We start from the raw sequence: 21,047 nt of genomic DNA, 5'->3' as shown, positions 1-21,047 counted from the left end.
CCCTATCCCAGGGTACTCTAACATTCATTTTTATGAAACCTCTACTATGTTCCAGGCATATGCCCAGGTCTTATAGACAAATTGTTTTCCAATTCCAGTCACATCTCCTCATCTGGTGCTTCTCACCTCCTATAAAAAGAAATGAAATAAAAATACAATGGAATAACGAAAAATACGATGGGGAGGGAAAGAGGGAAATATATACTAGTTTACTATTTGCCTGTTCTGGGATAAAAGAAAATGTAAGATTCTTGACTGAAGGGGGTCTCCTCCTTCCTATGTCTGAGTAATTCTCATTTTTATCTTGATTACCTGTATTTCCTGACCTGGGGAATCCAGCAAGTACTGGAGGACTTCTTTAATGCAGCTCAAATTAACATGTTTTCTACTCAGGAGCAATGAACTTTCCTTACAGAAGCATTGATCATATATTTCTTTATTTATCACACAAGATCCAGTGGCATTAGACTTTTGTCTCACCCGAAACAGTGTGGCCTTCATGAACCACTAAGCAATGGGCAGAAAAATGGCATGCTTCCATTCTTATTTTCTTTGTTCAAAGTTAGCATCTCAGGAGATGATTTGTAAGCAGCAAGTTAAGAGCACATGAAGAATATGGGCAGGTCTATAGTGGCTCTGAATATGCAAAGGGATCCTCATCATAAACCTCATCTGAAGTTTTCCTTTCATTTTCTTTTGCATTGTCACCTAAAGGTATCTGAGATGATATAATACTGTTTGTTCTACTCTGATTCCATGCTATTTTCTTAGGAAAAGAGAGGGAGTTAGTTCTCGGCTGGTAAGAATAGACTGGTGAATACAATGTCTCAGTAACTGAATCAATGGTGGGAGGACAATTTGTGTCTGAATGTGTCTCTGTTGTCTGTGATGCTTTATTTACAATTTCATATGACTTTTGCAATGAGAACTCTTCATTCCTTTTATAACAAGCAGTTCTGAAGGGTATGGCACAAAACACAAGATCTGAAGGCAGCAGCTTGAACTCATTGGCTGGCCGGGTGATCACAAACCTGTAAGACAAGTCAAAGATAAATGCTGAGGTTCTGCAGCTGGCCAGTGTGGCAACAGGCAGTGACCCAAATAAAGAGGTCATTTTGCTGGACCCAAAGAGGAAACGTTTTTGTTTTGTTTTGCTTCATGGGTTTCTGATTAATAGTAAATAGCTATTTAGTACTTACTCCTGTAGCACAGTGCAAGAGGAGAGGTTCTAGAGTAGGAATGAGGGGGCTGGCTTTCATCCCTGCCTCTGAACCCAACCACTTCTGACTCTGGGCATGGTGTCCTCCTTCTCTGGGCCTTGCTGCACTCATCTTTTGTTCCAGTGGGAAGAGGGGGAAGATGGTGATTTGGATTGGTTGATGTCTAATGGCCTTACTCCAGGTCTATTTGATTTTAAAAGACACTATACTCATGAATTCAGCTGGCACAATATTGACCACGTAGCCAAGCTTTGTCAACAGAAAGATGACATATATTTCAGGTATTTTCATCCTGACTTAGACCTACTCTAACCTAATGCTTATGCCACCGACTTTCCCACAGAATGTAGCCTGGCCAATGGAGAAAAGCATTAGAAAAAAACAGTTTCATTTGAAACCCTGACTGGCAAGCAAATAGTGAATGTTAATGAACCCTAAAGAATATCCAGAACCGTTAACACAGCATCAGGTACATAGCAAATGCCCAAAAATGTGAGTTGAAGTAATGAGTGCAGCAGTGCTTATGTGGGAACATTGAGGCAGGGTAGCCTTGTATGGCTTTCATCCTGCATTGCCTCACTAGTGCCTCAAATGATCAACTCTTTCCTAGCATAGATCTCAAGGCACCATTGAATTTCCTTCACTGAATAACCTATCCACTTTTATCTTTCCCACTGAGTCCTCTGTAGCCTCAATTCTATTTTTAAAAACATCAGCTGAACAAGATCACATATTCTGTTTTAAAAAAAAATCAATATTTCCCCTGAGATCAAGTATTAATATAAGCTGTATATTTTCCCAGTTATCATGTTGCAAGAGCTGTACAGAGGTGTTTGGGGGAGGGGTGGAGTTCAGGCAGAGAGGGAGAGAGAGAGCTGTTTCCAGAACATCACTCCTCCCCCATTGTCTTGGTGGTGGGTACTATAAAGCCATGGCACCTTCCTTCCCCATCCATCAGAGTCATCTGTAGACCTCGATGCTTATTTTGCCCTTTAGCACTTGACATGCTCTTTCTTTCAAACTCTAGTGCAGCCATCTTTTTACATGCCTACAGTGTCTATGTGGTTTACAACTCCAGCATTCAGACGTATTGCTATGACTTCCAGTACCCAATGATCTTTACTTCCAAACCACTTTCCTGGCCGTGTCCTAGCTGTTTTAATTCCTAACATTGTTCCACCTCTAAAATGTTACATTTCAATAAATCACACAGCTGACTACAACTTCTCATCATACTTTCTCTCTCACTCCCTTAACTCTGAGTACATCTACTATTCAATGCATTGGGATTTCCAATCTTTCTTCTTTCACTGTATGGTCCAGGATTGCTTCACAAATCCACAGTAAGCCTCCTCTTCCACTCCTCTCAGCAGCTAATCTAAACATTGACTCCTTTCTCAACTCCTGATACTATTTCTTCCATCTTTCTCTCAGCAATGACTGTGCACTGAGAAATCCTAGTGCAAAATAAAAATTCCCATAAACACAGCCCTCACCTAGAGCTAGATCTGCCTTGGCATCTCTTCTTTTCCTCCTTTTCTCCTGTGGGCCAAAAAAATTGTTGCTGTTATTTTTCTATTCAAGACCACTCGACTTTGAGTAATTTGGCTTCCTTCTCCTTTCTCCTGGAACAGCTTCCATCCATCTATTTCCACTCTATTCCTTTCTGTTTCTTCTTCCCTTCTGAATCCTGTCCATTCCCACTGTGAGGATCTTAGTCTGGGCATACACAATTGTGTTGTCTCTAGACTGTAACCTCTCTTTCCCTTTCCCCTCCACATGCATTTCTATCCTCCTCGGGGCTGTCAGAGTGGTCTTTCTTTAAATTGAAAGCCGAACATATCACCCCCATGATTTATATGTAAAAAGCACCATGGCTAGCAAAGTAGGTCTCAATCAATATTTACCCAATGAGTCCAGCAGAAAACAAGTACATCTTTCAAATGTAGATAGTGGAATTCAGCTTTAGAAAGTTGTACAGACATGGATGAGGAGTAAGTTACAAAATTGAAACATGGAGCTGATTTAAAATCTAGCTCTGTGTTTCCATTTTCACTGGGGGACAGAGACTCCATTCTTCTTATATAGCCAATATTAATAGGACCCTAATTATTCAGGTCCCCCTTGTTTATACCAATCCCTCCTTATTCTTACATAGTTTTTTATTTCCCATGCACCCTTCCTTGCAACTGTGGACCCTGAGCTCTGGAATTCTCTTTCACATTGAATAAAGTAGCTTTGGTTCTTATGCTTGAATGGGTGGATGGTGCTTTCCAATCTAGCACACTCCCCTTTTGTTTTCTGGGTTGAGCTCCTCTTCATCAATTATTCGGTATAAGCCAACACACAGGATTCCAAAAAGATCTAATGAGCCACAGAACAGTTGTCCAAAGGTGTTTCTTGGCTGGGGAGAGAAGAGACAAAAATATGTCTGCTGGGCACTTTGATCAAGCAATTATAAGCACTCACTGGAGTGTCGTTTGCTTTACCTGGTAGTAGAAGCTTGGAAAGCCATTTCCTAATATCTTTGTGGTGGCACTGCCAGGTGGATAGGTAATTAAGAGTATGATTAGTTCTGAAACTCTAATCCCAGTGATTGTTTTTATCATTCTGGCTCTTTCAAGAGCTTCTGGTGGGTGTGGTGTGACATGTTGTTGTGCTTGTCCTTATTACCATTGCCATTCTGGTAACTACTATGAATTAACAATGAGCCACAGGTTGGAAAATGCAGCTTTTGAGATATATAATGAGTTGGGATGTTAAATGACCTCTTGAGGAGTCATCTTACCCTACTGTAAAACAGATCACAGTCCCAAATACTCATCTGGACCTTATTCTCGGGCTATAGCCAACAAGATCATTATGAATAGACAACAATTTCAAGCCCCTGCAGCAGCAAATGGGCTCAGCAAGATCAAAAGGGATCAATCCATACAGTTCTGTAATTCCTCAGGATAAAGAACAAAGGGAGGACATGGCATAAATGGAGAGAGGAGGGAGAGGAGTGGGGACAAGTCTACCGTCCTCTTTGATGCCAACAGGAAGTTTCTAGCAACAGTTTCCTGGGCTTATGTACACTTACAAGTCCACCTGTAGGTGAGCAACCCGGGACTACGGAAATGCAAAGGACCAGACTACAAAGAGGGAGCTTCTGGAATGTGGTTTACACCTGAAATGCTAATGCACAGAACATGGGTCCTGCCCCTTTTGGCAGCACACATCGACATGCACCAGGTATACTGTTCCACCCGGGGGTTTTGCTAATGTCCTCTGAATCAACAAAAGATGTTTCCTTGGAACAGCCTGCCCCTAGCAGTAACACTGGATAACTGAATGCAATGCCAATTAAAACCAAACCAGAAGGCACCACAATGACAAGTAGATTTCTCATTTCTTGGCTAGACCCTACTCTGATTCCCAAATGCCTGGATGCCCTGTTAGAATTTTCCAGAATTATTATCTTATCCCTTGCTGTAATCTACTGTTTACCAGCACCCTCGGCTAAGAAAATGCAAGCATTTTCCACTGGCTAGTGCAGCCAGATTCTTAGACCCACGTACAGAAGTCTTCTGCCTGATTTCAGCTGACCTTATCAGATTTCTTTAGCATTTTAAGTATAGGGAGAGTAGGCAGGCCCAGGGTCAAACTGCTGTAGCTGGGTCCCTGCTCTGACACTGATTGACAGTGTGGTCTCTGGCAAGTCCTTGCTTCTCTGAGCTCCAGTTTCTTGATCTGTTAAATAGAATTAATAATAATGCCTACCATATAAATCCATGGGAAGATTAAGTGGAAAAAATACTAAAAAAGACAAGCACAGAGAAAATACTCAATAAACATTAGCTGTTATAATTATTATGAATACTCTTGTCAAGGTACAAAGTTGCCAGGCCTCTCCGATGCTCCCTGTAGATTCAGGTTATTTATCTAGAAGATGGGGATAATAACAACTTCTTTATCTACTTCCCATAATTATTATAAAAATAAATATAACATATTAACACACTGTGATTTGTAAAATACTCTATGAATAATATAAACTTGTATTCTTTTTTTGTTATTTTTATTGTTATCATTTCTGTGCTATGGGACATCTATGAACCCAAATAGCCTGGACCATTTTCAGAAGCTCAGAGAGGTAAAGAAGTGAAAAACTGAATTCTGAGAAGAGTAGACTCACATTAACGTCTGATAAAATGGTTTCGTGTAAGGACAGAAGCCCCAGCTTACACCGGTTTCTTCCAGACAAGAGCGACGTGCAGCTATCTGCCACACCATAGACTTTATCCTTATCTAAATGTTGTTCCAGCTGAGAACTTACTCCTCCTGTCACCAGCATCTGAAGCAATTCCAGGACATGATAATTGTAGAAGGCCTGGAAAACAAGGACAAGCCACATGCAAAGTCAGAAGAGCCAATATGTGAACTGTGGAGGGGTAAAGGCTTGGAGATTTAGTGGGCATTGCTGTTTAACATGGACCTGATGGTGTAGAACAGTGTTTCTCATTATCATTATCTAATGCAGCTGAAGGATGGCAGTTTGGGTACTGTGCCAGGTTAGGCCAAGTGCAGAGAAAACAATACTGACCCAGTTCCTGTTCCTTGGAGATTACACTTCGGATGAAGAAGAAAATGGATAATGATACTGACACCAGGCATTCCCCTCTTCCCAAAATGACCAGAGCGGGTATACATGTCAGGCCACAGATACCCTAATCATCATCGATGTATATTTAAAAATACATATATTTACTGAGACGTTCTGTAGATTTTCCAGTGGGGAACTAATGATATTATTGTCATCTATACTTGAGCCTTGTGGATGTGAATTTACTTATAATCCTTTTGTTTGTGACCTACTTAGGGACAGATATTGACATAGGTCTTATTAGTATTTGGATTTCCCGTAGCTCTCATTATACTTTAGAAATTATAGGTGTTTAATAATTAAATGGATAGGGTTTCAGAATCTTTGACATCCAAATGAAACCAGAGGAAGATATGGCAAACTTCTTATTTTGAAATGAGCTTGAGTCTGAATAATCCCAGCCATTTTAATAAAGTCTCTTTCTCCAGGATTGCTACCACATTCATTGTGGACCAGGCATTAACATACATGGAAAGGTCATTGGAATATATTACCCACTAGGTTTTCTCAAATTTATTGAATATATATTTTTAATTTTTCATCCTTCATTTTATCTAAATTAGACTTTTGCTTTATTAAAAATGAGAATTTCTATTTTATATATTATCTAAATGCAATCATTTTGTTTTTATAATAAATATCAGGAATAACTTCAATTGTTATTCATTTGCCATTTATTTTCTCTACTTTCAAATTCAGGGATCCATCTTCTGAAATCTGGGTTATCATAGGAACCTCTTTACTTCTTGTTCTGCCTTGATTTTCTTCTCATCTGCAACCCATTGTTTACAATGCTTCCAGAGCAATTCCCAGAAACACAAATCAGATCGTGACCTCCACCTCCTCAACCTTTTAGTATCCTGACACGAAACCAGGCCCTCTGTCTCCACCGTGGCCTTCAAAACCTTCAGGATCTGATGCAGTCCCCCTTCCCAGGCTTGTTTCCTCCATGACCTGTCCCCTCTGGGGCACGCTAATCTGTCTACAGGTGCTTAAGCGGTTCTTTTACTGCTTCATGCCTTTGCTTCTGAAACTCTGGTTCATCAGCTTTGTGACTCTTTCCTGGGTTTTCTAAGCAGAATGAAATTTCTCTTTCTTTGGGATTCCATGGGCACTGGGTTTTACTTAATTTCATTCTTCTATATTTTACAGTTTTTTACAGTTAGTTGCTTGTATGAAACACACTTGAGTTTGAATCTTGGACTGTCATATCCTAGCTGGGTGCCTTTGGGCAATTCCTGGTTTTTTTTGCTTGTTTGTTTTTTGTTCTTTTTTTTTTTTCTTTTTTTTTTGAGACAGGGTCTCACTCTGTTTGTTGTCTAGGCTAGAGTGCAGTGGCACAATCTCGGCTCACTGCAACCTCTGCCTCCTGGGTTCGAGCAATTCTCCTGCCTCAGCCTCCCAAGTAGCTGGTATTACAGGTGTGCACCACCACACCTGGGTAATTTTTTAGTATTTTTAGTAGAAACATGGTTTTGCCATGTTGGCCATGCTGATCTCAAACTCCTGACCTCAAGAGATCCACCTACCTTGGCCTCCCAAAGTGCTGGGATTACAGGCATGAGCCACTGTGTCTGGCTGATTGTTTTTTCAGCAACAGTTTTATAAACTTTAAAGTTGACATGGCAATACTTACCTTTTAGCATTGTTTGCAGGATTAAGTAAAATATACTGCACACATTGCTAAATTCTGTTTTCTTTATCGTTGCTTCTCATGTATCTGGATCATCTGAAGTGATATTAATGAGTGTAGATTTCTGGGATCCCAGATCTCCTGAATCAGAATATATGGACAGGAATGGGAATCAGAATTTAAAGGGCACCCTGAGTGGTTCTGACACTGGTTGTCCTCAGATCAGACTGAGCAATACTTCCTGAAGATGATGTGCTCCTTCAGAAGATAGGCTGTGTCTGCATAACACTCATATCCTCAGTGGTGCACTGAACAAGGCAGGTGTTTGAAAGCTGTAAGAATATTGACTTCAATGGATAGGTAATTTTTAACAAATAAATATTGCTGGTAAAATGTAGGCGTGATTGGGATAAGTTGACAAGAAATAATATAATCTATATGAATTAGAAGATAATAAAAATAACTTTTACAGTATTTTTTAGGTTAAAAGATGACTTAGCCCTAGTCCCCAGACTAAAGGAATTTCCTGAGTGATGTCTTCCTCCTTATGTTTCTTCTTTGTTACATCCCACTACTACCTGGGAGGGTGCTTATGGAATAAAGTCCCCGATATCCGGGCGGGGAGCGGGAGAGTGGAGGACATAAATCCAGGTTGAACCACAATCTGTTTAAGAACATGTGGCCATAGTGTAGAGTGATCAAACATAATGCCATTAGAATAATTCTCCACTGATTAAAGAAAAGGTGTAAATTCTAGGGTTATCCTGGTATCAATAGCTCTAGGAAAACATGTGCTTTACATACTTAACTGAGAGAGGCTTAGCTTTTGAATATATCATTTCTTCAGTTCTGGCATCAAAAGGATTATAATTCTATATTGAGAAAAATAATGGGATTTACATGTCACCCATGTTCTGTGAGCTCATCTCCTATTCTTACTATTTGGGGTTCTCTGCCACAGACCTTTCTCAATATCTCTTTCTTTCTATCTTCCCTTCCCTTTCCCTCCCTCCGTCCCTCCCTCCTTCCCTCCCTCCCTTCCTTCCATCCTTCTTTCCTCTCTCCCTTTGTCCTTCCCTCCCTCCCTTCCTCCCTCCCTCCCTCTAGTTCTCTCTCTCCCTCTTGTTCTCTCTCTCCATCCCTCTTGTCTTTCACAAGAAAATCTGCAAGTTGAAGGGCACTTGAAATATTTTGGACTTTCAAATTTGGTCAATGTTTCTAATATCATCTTATTTACTGGAACTTGGACTTTCAATGTTAGAAAATGTTGCTGCCCATAATGTTTTAACTTTCAGCTACCGTGAATGTTGTGGTTCCTGTCATAACCTAGAGTATTACCTAATGGTATAGATGCTAACATCCTAGCCAAATGCTGCTCTTCATTCTGAGAATTCTCAAAGACCTTAAGATCAAACATTCTTTGGGAAATACTTCTAATCTCAGAGTGAGATTATAGGGTAGGAAAACTGCAACTAACAAGCCAAGTGACCCTAAGAATGTCATGTAATTTGTGTGGGCTTGAATTTCCTTAGAAGTAAGGGAAAGTGCTCCCCAAGTTCAAATCTAGTTTTGAAAGTCTTTTGTTGTAGAACCAGATAGGAACCGTGCATATGGGCCTGGCTGCCCCACCATATTTGAATGTTTACAGCATTGAACTGACAGAGGATTAAAGGCAAATCTGAATTATATCCTATAGGCATATTTCTTCAGCTGGGTCAGGAGTTTAGGGTAGTATACCAGGAACACTTGAAGCCATTTTAATGTCAACTGTATCAGAAGGTTTGGAGGGAAAAACCTATTATTCTACATTGAAAAAACCAGCACAGGTCTAACAAGGGATAGAATTTTTAAAATTGCCTGAAAATTTAAACAAAACCTTAGTATTTCTAAGCAGTGACAAGTTCACAGCACATGACTGTGGGCTTTGTTGCCTTCTTGGGATTCGCATATTTATTCTTGGTGTTTATTAGTGGCGGTGGAGAGAGAAAGGTGGAAGAGCACTATGGAGGTGTCTGAGTATACATGGGAAGGAAGAGGGCCCTTAATATCCAGTTGAAAATATAGTTCACTGGGATTGAAGTAATGGCTGGCGTTCTCATCTTGTTTCAGAAACTGCTGAAGCATTAGCAGATACATTCAGGGAGCCTGTCCTGAATGCATCTGCTCTTAGCCTTGACCTTCTGTATAGTGTGGGTATCAAGGAACCCAACGTTTAGAGTCTAATTGTAACCTCTGTAACCTCTTATGTTGCAGTGGGACGCAGATCTCTCAGTGCATTAAGCTGGGCTGCAGGTTGGAAGTGTCAAACCCAGAAGACAGTCTTTGTGGAGGGATATTATGGATAAAAGGGACATGCAAAATTGGGCAAAATGACTGACTCCTGCCTCCCGCACCAGACTTCTGGCTGGAAATTGGAAAACTGTCTCAGAATAGAGAAGAATAGGATTCTGTTTATGTTATGCCTCTCTGTTGGTCCTTCATCCTAACTTCAAGGGAATGAGTTCCAAAATCTTCTTAACAACAGACGTCTCTTGTGCAATTGAATCTTATGCAGGCGCCTCTAATATACCACAGATGAAAGTGGAATTGCTCTGATGGAGGGGAGAGATGTGGGTGGGCAAGGCAGGGTGGGCACATCTTCTTTCTGCACAGAACATTGTCAGGGAAGGAGCCCTCTAAACTAAACTTGAAAATCCCTGTGTTGCAAGAACACTGATCATTACAGAAATAGATTTCTGGAGGGGCAGTTGATTGCGGCAGCGAGGAATGACTCTAGGATCACATACACTTGGATCTGAAAACCAACTTGTTACTGGTAAATGATGCAGCCTTTGGCAGATTATTTACCCAGCTAAGCTTCCGTATTTGACAGGAGAATTAAACCAGGTAATGGAGGTAATGCACTTAGTGAATTCCTTGGCTCTGGGTAAATGCTTGAGAGATGTTACTCTTCTTAAGATCAATAGCTATGATTCTTGATATTATCTCAACAAGAAAACTCATCTAAATAAATTGCCTAGAGACCTATGTAGGAAAAGGTATGATCTGGGGGACGAGAACTGTGGTCATCAGCATTGTCTGCCTTGGGGGTCTGTAGGGGTCATAGCTCCAGGACCCACAACTGCCTTTCTAAGTTAATGGGGAGATCGAGGTCATTGCCTTCCTACCAACCCTCAGCCAGGAGATGCTCCAGCACATACGGAGAATAAATGAAGTGTTTGAGAACGTATTCAGGAGCTGCTGTAGTGACTCTAGATGTTGTTATTGGAAGGTGGTAAATGTTCTCTTCCTCTCCGAGGGTATTTCCATGTGACCAGGTGGTAAGATACAGAGTCCACCCAAAATCAAATGGTCCCCGGAATAAAGGAGACAATGAGATTGGAGGCTCAGTCTTGATCCTTGGGTCTTTCTTTGGTGATGGGAAGCCACCCCCACACTGATAAGGGCACACAGAACCAGTAGAATCAGGTGCAGGGAGAAGGGAAACAAGAGAAGGAAAACAAAAATTACCAGCATTCACAATTATTTCCAATGGCCCAGTTCAGCTCATCATTAAATAGTGTTACAGTGTGTTCATTTTGCCGTGGCGTACAACATTAAAGATTCATGAGCTGGGGCAGAAAACTGCTAGGTAGAGATTTAGAGGTTCAAGATTCAGTCGGCACCCTTGACATAGAAGATGCTTTCTTCCCTGATGCTCCATTGCTGTCCCTGCCCAAATTCAGTTGAGCAAATGCCAGTCCTAAAATAAATACTTATCAAGAGTTCTGAAGGCGAAGCTGATGATCCACTGTGTGTTGTGATCTCATGCAATGACCTCACTTTTAGGTCACACTATGTGGCCTTTATTCTCTATATAGCACATTTTGTTTTCCAGCAAGAATCTTCCTCTTCGACCAAGTGAAGCCCATTGACCCAATATCTGAAGGCAGCCTGGGAAGAACCTGCACTCTTTAGACCACCCAAGGCCAATGTCATGATCAGGTGCTGAGTGGTGGGAGGAATCAGGCTCATGACCAAATCTGTGTTCCTCATACTGGCTTGTGGTTGTGTGTTCATTCGTTGTTGTCCTTACTCTTCCAGCCCTTCCCTGTCCATCCTGCCCTTCTGATCAACTCTAAATAAGATCTGTGGCTCTATTCCTGCCTGTGTGAGCCAGTGGTGTTTAATTAAGTCTCAATTTTAATTTAAGGCATGAAGCTGCCTGACATCTAAGGATCTCTGAAGAGAACTGGGACCTGAAACCCATCTGAAATGTATCTGCAGACAGGTCAAGTTCATCGAGAGTCACCTCCTGCCTGACACTCCAGTCATTAATTCCAGGCGAGTTAATTGACATATCAGTGACAGACAGTGATATAACACTTTCTCTGACAGAGCCACCTTCTCAGAAAAGTAACCTGACTTGACTTCCTCTAGTACCTCCCTAGCTCAGTGAAGGCTGAGCTGCTTAACTCTTTAGGAGCCTTGCACTCTACCAATTTGTTTAATGTTAAACTACCACTGAAGTGGTATTCTCTCTCTAAGAGCTTGATGGGGTGTATGAGACCCCCTACCATGGCTTAAAGAGGCAGAGCCCAGGGCAACACAATTTCATGCCGAATGGCATTGATGTCAGGAAGGGAGTGGATATGCCCAGCCATGCTCCCTTAAACTTGCAAACTGTGCCTTGAAGCATTCCTGAAATTCAGGCATGATGCCTCTCACTGTGGACCTCCAGGAGGCAGCAAGTTCATCAACTGTGCTCAGATTCTTCTGCATTTAAGCATCTGCATATTGACATCCAGCCATTTTGCAGCTCTTCCCTTGAAAATCCCGGGTAGGAGGAGTGTGGGAGGCAGTGGGTTATGTGGCTTTCCTTTGGAAGAGTTTTTGCAAGTCATTCACAAATGGCTACACACTGATCTCATGAGTTTCAGTCAATTTGAAATTCCTTTAACACCCTGGGGTGTACTCTGTAGAAAGCAGAAAAGTTCCTCTTCAAAGCTCATGTTGGTTTAAAAATAAAATAATAGACACTAGGAATAATAGCTCCTTACTCTAAAGCCTCCTATCAACTATTAGTTCTTACACTTTTGCCCAGTTATTTGCTTTGGCTTACTCAGGCATGCCTGGACAGATCCAGGCAAGTCTTAGCTCATAGCTTATGCACCTTCTTTATGTGGAAATGTTATTGCTTCCTTAAACCTTTCGTAAGCAACCTCCTCTCCTTCTTCATTCTTTATTGCACTTACCTATTTAGGAAAGTTTTAGGTTATTAGCAAATTGGGTATCAGTTTAAGACTGTGAGTTCCAGCTCCAGCCAATGGATGCAGGACCCAGCAGTAAGGATGACCCAAATGCATAAGGGATAAATATGTCTGCTTTTCCTTTGTTCAAGTGTGCTCTTGCCATTGTTCCATCTGCCACTGAGCACCCTTTCTGCAGAAAGTAAAGATTGCCTTGCTGAGAGGTCTTTTGTCTCCATGCTGACTTTTCTTCGCAGCACCAATTATCTATTTCTAACAACTCCCACCTCACTGCTTCTGAATGCTGTGTTCTCTCCTCTCCCCCAGAGCTGGGGTCACATGCTGCCTTCTCAACATCACCTTCCCTGAGAAGGCAATGTTATTGAACCTTGCAATTCCTTCCCCAAATTTCACATTTCCTATGTCACATCTCCTTAGCCCTTTAACTGGCATCCCTCTGTGTTACTTATTTATCATGCACATGTCAATCCCCTCCACTCAGCAGGCCCCATGTGGATGAGGCTTTTGTCATTCTCACACTGCGGATTCCCCAGCACCCCAACAGTGCCCTGTGCAGAGTAGGTGTTCAGTGGGCATTTGTACAATGAATTAATTCCACCCAGGGGAATCCTAATGGATGGAAAAGATCTGCCAGGTGGCTAAAGAGGTGCTGAAAACTAAAGAATAACCATGTAGTCAAGAATGCCCCCCATGAGAAGAGGAACATGGAGGGAGATTTGACTTAGCTCTGAGCAAAACTCACCAGCAAAGGCCAGAGCTTCTTCCTTGAAACTGGGATCCCTTTATGGCCAATTTCCACATGAGCTATTTGGAGGATTTCAGAGAGAAGGGAAAGTGGTATCTCCTGAGCTCTGATGCCAAGGGACCTGGTCTGCAGCGATGCCTTAGAAGCTGAGAGGCTCACACTCACTCTTCCTGGCATCAGGGGTTCTGGCTGCAAGGGCCTCAAGTTTTTAACCTTGAAAATGTGAAAATGTTGCTTCCCACACCAAGTAGTTATGAGAAAAGATAAATTAATATATGGGAACAAGCTTGTTTTTGAAAATCAAAGAGAACTTAGAACTGTGAGGTGTTATCATCTACTCAGCCTTACACCACCTGTTCACTTCTCTGCAGAGGGCTTGGTTTTGGGGGCTCCATGGCTTAGCTTTTCTTACCGTGGCCAGCAGAGAATCCAAGAAGCTGCCGGAAAAAACAGTGCCCGTAGAAAAGGCAGTGCTGAGATGCAGATTTGTTTCTTGGAGGGACCCTTCCAGTCCACCAAGCTGTTCAATAAAGTGAATGTTGGAAGGATTTTCTGCAAGGCAAGAGGCAAAAAGGAAAGACAAGCAGATCAGGTTAAGAATATAAGAAGTGCCATCCATGCAGGTCAAGGGGCGACCACTTGATCAAAAGATCTGATGTCTACTTTGGGGTCTCTGTGGGATCTACCCCTTTTTCAGTACATTTTTTTTTCTTTCCTATCCAAATATCTTCCTTCCCACAAAAGACATAGTTCTATTGGGTACATTCACCATCAAGGGGACATTGCTGGAGCACAGGCTCAGTTTCTCAAGAAGTGTTCTGATTGTCATCCTTGTATAATTTATCTTTCAAACCAGGATATTTTGGGGGAGCAAAAGGGAGCATGCTCAAAAATTGCCCTGGAATCATAGGAACAAATAGGAACACATGGTCACCCCAGTTAAAGTCTTTTATTTCTCAAAATACTATGAGATAGATGACTTGGTATTTACTTGGGTTCCTAGAGTCACTTAAGCCCAGTGCCTTTCAAAATGTAATGCACATATGAATCATTTGGGGATTTGGTTGCAATGCAGATTCTGATTCACTGGATCTAGGGTGAGGGCTGAGAGTCTACGTGCCCAGCCAGCTCCCAGATGCTGCTGAGGTTGCCGATTCATGGATGGCACTCTGTGTGGCAAGGGCTTAGGGAATCATCCTAACTGAGGCCAGTACAGCAATAGCCAAATTATCCATCAGCATGTCTATACTGGCCCCAGGCTCCAACTCAGACCCTTGTAGGCAGCCTCTGAGGTGAATACCGCTGGTCATTGTGGTCCGTGAGAAGAGATGCACAGGCTGCCTTTATTCCTAGACTCTTCTTTTTTTTTTTTTCCTCACTTCATCGCCCAGGCTGCCCAGTGGTGCAGTCACTGCAACCTCTGCCTTCTGGGTTCAAGCAATTCTCATGCCTCAGCCTCCCAAGTAGCTGGAATTACAGGCATGTACCACCATGTCCGGCTAATTTTTGTATTTTTAGTAGAGACAGGGCTTCACCATGTTGGCCAGGCTGGTCTCAAACTCTTGACTTCAAATGATCCACCCGCCTCAGCCTCCCGAAGTTTGTTTCTAGAATCTTCTTTCAAGAACGTTTGTCTTAAGAACAGCATTGGAAGATAGAGATGGTGTCTCCCACAGGAGCAAAGGGAAGGCATGCTTACTGCCTGTTTTAAAAGACTCTGGTTTCCTGAGCTCAGGTTCCTATCCTAAAGAGCAATCCACTGTGGGTACAGGTGTCACTTGGCCCTCTTCATGTCACCTGGTGGAAAGCAGGGCTTGAGCAACCAACACAAAAACGAGGATACTCTGGCTGCTGTTATTACTCTGAGTAATAAACTGATTGGTTTTGTTTTGTTTTGTTTTGGTCTCTGATCCAGGAGTCTTGTATCTTCTGCCAGCATCCATGAGACTGGGGTAGGTGCACTTGTTGGTTTGCAAATAGGATAGCCTTAGACTCTCCACAGTTCTTGACATTACAGTTCTTGAAATGACCAATCCAAACAAATCTGATGGACAAGCAACTCAGAATCCATTGCTTACTATGACTGGATTATCCCCTAATGCCTTAAATTATTCCTCAGTATGTTTAGGGGAAGTGACGTTAATGAATGAAGTGATATTAATGAATCATTTTCTTCTGAGAACAGCTTTATTTTCATAAAAGATGAGCAAGGTATAACTAATATCAATCCACATCTCCTGTGCACTTCTACATTTCTCTCCCTGCATTGTGAGCCCTCCACACACACACATGCGCTCACGCACGCACACACACACACACAAATATCCCATGAGCCTTTGTCCAAATTCTGCTGTATCATCCTAAACTAATGGCCTCAGCTTTCCTGGCCATTTCCTTCAGATCCCCATCCATTCTGTACCAAAGTGGTACAGAACATCAGACCTGCAACTCCCATGTCAACATGACCCTTTCCAGCCAGACAGACAACAAGAACCTGGACAAGCTGGCAGGTAGGTTGTTAGGATAACTTGACAAGGGCTACTTGGTGCCAGAAACAAAGCCTGTAGGTCCCTGGAGAGTGATCAGATGCACCTCTGGGTCAGTGAGAAACTGGCTGATTTCTTCGCAACCACTCTAACTTACACCCTTCTTTGAATTAATTCATTTGGTGTATACAGTTGGCCCTCCATTTCCACATGTTTTGCATTCAAGAATTCAACTAATTGAATTCTTGAATGGAAACCCATGGATACTGGGGGTTGACAGTACTACACCATTTTATAGAAAGGACTTGAGCATCATGGATTTTGGTGTCTGCAGGAAGTAGAGCCAGGGGAGGAGTGGAGAGTGAGTGAGTTATGGAACCAATGCCTCACAGATACAGAGAACCAACTGTATACAGCTCAGGAGTTAGAGATGGTTCAAAGGGGAGGAAAAAAGTAAAATATAATTAAAAACTGCAGCAGACAGCTTCAAGGTGGTTCCAAATAGGCAGGCAGGTACTAGGATCCAGGGGTCTAGGATCTTCAGAGCTGAACTTCAACAGCCTCTGCTCCACAAAATGGCCAGGAAAGCTAGGTAGCAATGAAGCAGTGCCTCACCTCTCACCTGCTACACTGTCACTCCCAGCTCACGTGGCAGTGACACCTACTAATTCCTCTCTAAGTTCCCCTGCTTTGTTTGCAGGACTAAGATTTCTAGATGTTCACCTAATTTGGGATAAATCCCAGTGGTTTTGGTAATCTTGCTCATAAAATGCCCATTATGCATTTTTCTGGTTAGTAAAATCAGGTCAAATCACAGCCAGGACCAGTTTTTAGAGATCATCTCTGAATTGGTTCAATCTGCGCTAGTGGCACCGTTCTCCTCTTGCCTGGGATTTTCTCCTTTTCCCTTCGACTATACTCAGTATAGTTGAATACAGACCCAATGTGTCCCCTGGTGCCCCAGCAATGCACCCCACCAAAGGCACTTGGGCACCCTTCCTTGCCTTCCCTCCCTTGTCTTCTGTTCCCACAGCTCCTTGTGCCTAGGGAAGTTTTGTACAGGTGTTGGTGACAGATAACAGCATATTCTGTTAATTCTTCGAGAGTTGTTTTTTTTTTTTTTTTTTTTTTGCCTATTTTAGGAAAGTATCACTCAGGGCTTGGATTAAGGTGACGGGGGGGAAATACACGGGACACAAAATTTGGAGACACCAAGGGTGAGCACCTCCTCTAAGTCTGTACCCCACATGCCTCTCCTGCCTTACCCTGGCCCCAGCCCTGGTGTCACTGCTGGAAAGGAAGGCATCTGACCCGAAGTCCTGTGATGGGTTTGACTAGTCAGTACAGGGAGATTCTTTCTAGCAGTCTTCATATTGATGGCCCCTCCCTCTGAATAAGACTAAGCTAGTTGCTGGTCCCCCTCCCTCTGCTGGTAACTAAAAGAGTGGAGAAGGCAGATGTCATTTCTGAACCCTGACACCAGATATACCGATGTCCCCAGTTGGATCAAAGCCCAGTGTAACATCCGGGCAAGCACTTAAAGCTCTGAGCCCCATTCTGGTTCCTGAGTCCTTTGATTGTGCATTCTAAAAAGATCCTTGGAACATAAATTATATATCACAAAAATTTCTCCATTGAATTTTGCCCTCGAAACACCACTTACTCAGTTCAGTAAGGATCGGGACTTTTCGGCAGTTTGATTTCTCATTATGTCCATTTGTGTAACCTGGAGTCTCCTCTGCAAAGAAGAAAAGAGGTGATAAATGCAAACACAATGCCTTACAAAACTTGTCAAAAATGTAGAAGAATATCATGTAACTTGGTGCTTTATCTTAGCAAAGTTACTTTCATGTGTAAATCCCAAATCCTTTACTATGTTTAGACAAAAAATTGTTATGTGGGTCTCCTCAGCATCTCCTTTAGATAAATGTGGGGAGGGGAGTGTGTATGTGTGTGTGTGTGGTGGGGGGGTCTTTCTTCTTTTCTTTTTTCCTTTTTTGAAACAGGGTCTTGCTCCATCACCGAGACTGGAGTACAGTGGTGCCATCAGAGCTCACTGCAGTCTCCAACTCCTGAGCTCAAGTGATCCTGCTGCCTCAGCCTCCTGAGTAGCTAGGACTTCTGGCACATGCCTCCATACCCAGCTAATTTATTTTTTTTAATTTTTATCTTTGCAGAGATGGGGTCTTGCTATGTTGCCCAGGCTGCTCGCAAACTCCCAGCCTCAAGTAATCCTCCTTTCTTGGCTTCCTGAAGTGCTGGGATTACAGCTATGAGCCATCGTGCCTGGCTATGTCTATTCTTTCTCAATGGCACTTCAAATGACTTACAAAAAAGGCAAAGCTCTCCCAGTAGTTGCTTATTGATGTCACAATTAAGATATGCTTACTCTCCACTGAGTGGCTGTGCTAGGTAACAATTCAGTCAGGCAGTAGCTCAAACCACATCAATTTGCCTGTAGTATTTTTTGGAAACGCAAATATATGGGTGGTGCTGTCCCCATGAGTGCTTTAGGACACATTGCAAGTGGCTGCTGGCTTCAGGTATTCTCTGCCTCTTTGAGCTCCTCACTGGGCTGAGGCACTGCTGTTGTCTCTGCAGAACTGGCTGCCTGCCTGTCTCCATATGGAAGGCTGTGGGGTTTCTTAAAGCCTGAGCTGGGATGTCACTCAGAGAGCCCTTGACCTCTGTGCTCAGGTTGTAGACACATTTCCCTCCTGTCTTCGGAGATAAGGCACTGCAGTAACCTCTGTGAGACTCGACCCCAAAACAGGGCATGCACAGCACTGGCCTGATACAGCTTTATCATGTGGTGAGTTTCAAAAAGAAGTATGACATCAGAGGTTTAGTCTCCAACTTAAACTAAAAATGTAAGAGGAAAGAAATGGAATAGAAGGCTGGGTGCAGTGGCTCACACCTATAATCTCAACACTTTGGGAGGCTGACATGTGAGGACTGCTTGAGTCTAGGAGTTCAGGACAATCCTGGGCAACATAGAGAGACCTGTTCTCTACAAAAATTAAAAAAAAAAAAATTAGCTGGGTGTAGCAGTGCAGAGCTGAAATCCCAGCTACCCAGGAGGCTGAGGTGAGAGGGTCGCTTGAGCCCAGGAGTTCAGAGCTTACGGTGAGCCGCCATCACGCTACTGCACTCCAACTTGGGTGACAGACCGAGATCCTAGCTTAAAAAAAAAAAGAAGTTGGTGGGGAAAATGGGAAAATAGGGTGCCATGAAAAAGAAAAAGAAAAACACACCATAATGGCATTGTAAGTTGTGCTTACAACTGTTGTTTACTTTCTTAAAGTTTTCTGAGGATGTAAGAGGAAAAAAATATTGTAAACCTTCAAGATCTACTTGTAATTAAGATTCCCTGCTGCTTAGAAGAGAGTGAAATCTTTGGAAGGTCCTTTGTTCCCTAAGTGGGGTAATTGGTAGGGCTGAAAAGTGGAATGAATGCAGTTGAGCTCTGTGCTAAGGCCCCCTGAAAAACAGACAATGGGAAGATGACAGGGAATGGAGCCACTGAGGTGGAGACCAGGAAGGAAAAGGGGAAATCCAAAGAGAGGTTTGTTTCCAGAGGGAATGCTATGTACTACAATATTTCACACCTTTTCCACCTCACTACTGAGATGGAAAAGAGCCACTTCTTGTTAATGCAGAGTAGAGCTGAATATATTTCTGATTTCTACTAAATTTCTGAGTAATGAATGTAGGATAAAAACTGAAGCTCCTCATGAAGAACCCAAGATATTTGGTTTATGTCTAGAACCATCAGTGACCTCCAGAATTTCACAAAATTTTTCAGGTTTTGGTGAGGAAATGGAAGCTCAGAGGGCTAACTGGATTCGCACAGCTATTAAAGAGGAAGGTTTACACAGATGGCTAGAGATCATAATTCACTGATAATTCTTACTCTTGATGGGATCTAAATACCTTAAATTGTTTTTCCTTAAAAATATCTCTGAGATTTCCATAATGCAGGAAGACTTGGGGGAATTAAAGTTCTATTTTATTCTCAGATTAAGATGCCTTATCTGTTTCATGTGTCCTCTTTCCCTCCTTTTCTTCTCCCTTCTCTTCTATTCCCTTCCCTCCTTTCGTTCCCTTTTTCCTTTCTAATTTCTTTCCTTTCCTCTTTCCTTCCTTTCTTTCTCCCCTTCCTCATTTCCTCCCTTTCTTCCTTCCTTCCTTCTTTTCTTCTTTTCCTTTCCCTTCCCTTTCCTTCCCTTCCCTCACCCCTTTCCTTGCTTTCTTCCTTTTGTTTCCTTCCTTCCTTCCTTTCCTTCCTTCGTTCCTTCCTTCCTTTCCCTTCCCTTTCCTTCCCTTCCCTCTCCCCTTTCCTTCCTTCCTTCTTTCCTTCCTTCTTTCCTTTCCCCTCCCTTCTTTTCCCTTCCCTTCCCTTCCCTCCCACCTTTTCTTCCTTCCTTCCTTCCCTTCTTCCCCTCCTGTTCTTTTTCTCTCTTCCCTTTCCCTCTTCTCCCTTCCTTTCTTTTTCCCTTCTTCCTTTCCTTCATTCTTTTCTCTTTTTCCATTTTTTCCTTTCTTCCTTCCTTTTTTCCTTCCTTCTTCCCTTTTCTTCCTTCCTCCTCTTTTCCTCCTCCCTCCCATTCTTCCTTTTTAAATATTTTAAAATATCTACTCCATGATAGTACTATGTACAGTCCTCGCCCCAGTTACATACCACATGTTGCAAATACAAAATATTTTCAGATATTGGTGAGTTTGAGAAAACCCCAAACTTTAGAGGATAGTCATTGAGTTTGGAGACATGACTTTAGATAAGGTCCCAAAGGGGGGCTTCTCTGACATTGAGACAGAATCTGAGGAAAAAGGAAAAGTCATCCTGGCAGAAGGGTTGCGATAAAGAACCCATGGTGGGAAATAGCCACTGTGAAAAGGGTGAAGGAGGGGAGAATCCAAGTTCCTTGCTGGCTTGCAAGATCCTAGATTTTCCTTTAATTGCCATGAGTCAACATTGTAGAATTTAAAGTAAGGAAATGAGATTATCCGATGAATATGTGTAAAAGATCTCTGGCTGCTGTAAGCAATGGACACTGTAAAGAGATAAG

The 21,047-nt window shown here is 42.4% G+C and overlaps 1 protein-coding gene across 2 annotated transcripts in view; it reads right to left on the bottom strand.

Moving 5' to 3' along the window:
• Positions 1–420: 420 nt before the first annotated feature.
• KCNU1 (potassium calcium-activated channel subfamily U member 1) overlaps positions 421–21,047 on the bottom strand; it is a 157,972-nt gene continuing 137,345 nt past the window's right edge. Inside the window, exons 23-27 of one of the 2 annotated variants that reach the window (XM_054656647.2) lie at positions 17,642–17,716; positions 13,905–14,044; positions 5,398–5,592; positions 3,506–3,624; positions 535–1,031 (exon numbers count right to left, since the gene is read on the bottom strand). In XM_054656647.2, coding sequence (XP_054512622.2) covers positions 626–1,031; positions 3,506–3,624; positions 5,398–5,592; positions 13,905–14,044; positions 17,642–17,716 — 935 coding nt within the window. In that variant the 3' untranslated portion in view covers positions 535–625. Of the gene's footprint in view, positions 1,032–3,505; positions 3,625–5,397; positions 5,593–13,904; positions 14,045–17,641; positions 17,717–21,047 lie in introns of both variants that reach the window. The other variant, XM_016959328.4, reaches the window with a different exon arrangement.

Source organism: Pan troglodytes, chromosome 7 (genome assembly GCF_028858775.2).
Source record: "Pan troglodytes isolate AG18354 chromosome 7, NHGRI_mPanTro3-v2.0_pri, whole genome shotgun sequence".
Lineage (NCBI taxonomy): Eukaryota > Metazoa > Chordata > Mammalia > Primates > Hominidae > Pan > Pan troglodytes.
The sequence above is the reverse complement of the archived record's forward strand: the minus strand, read 5'-3'. Positions and strand labels throughout refer to the sequence as shown.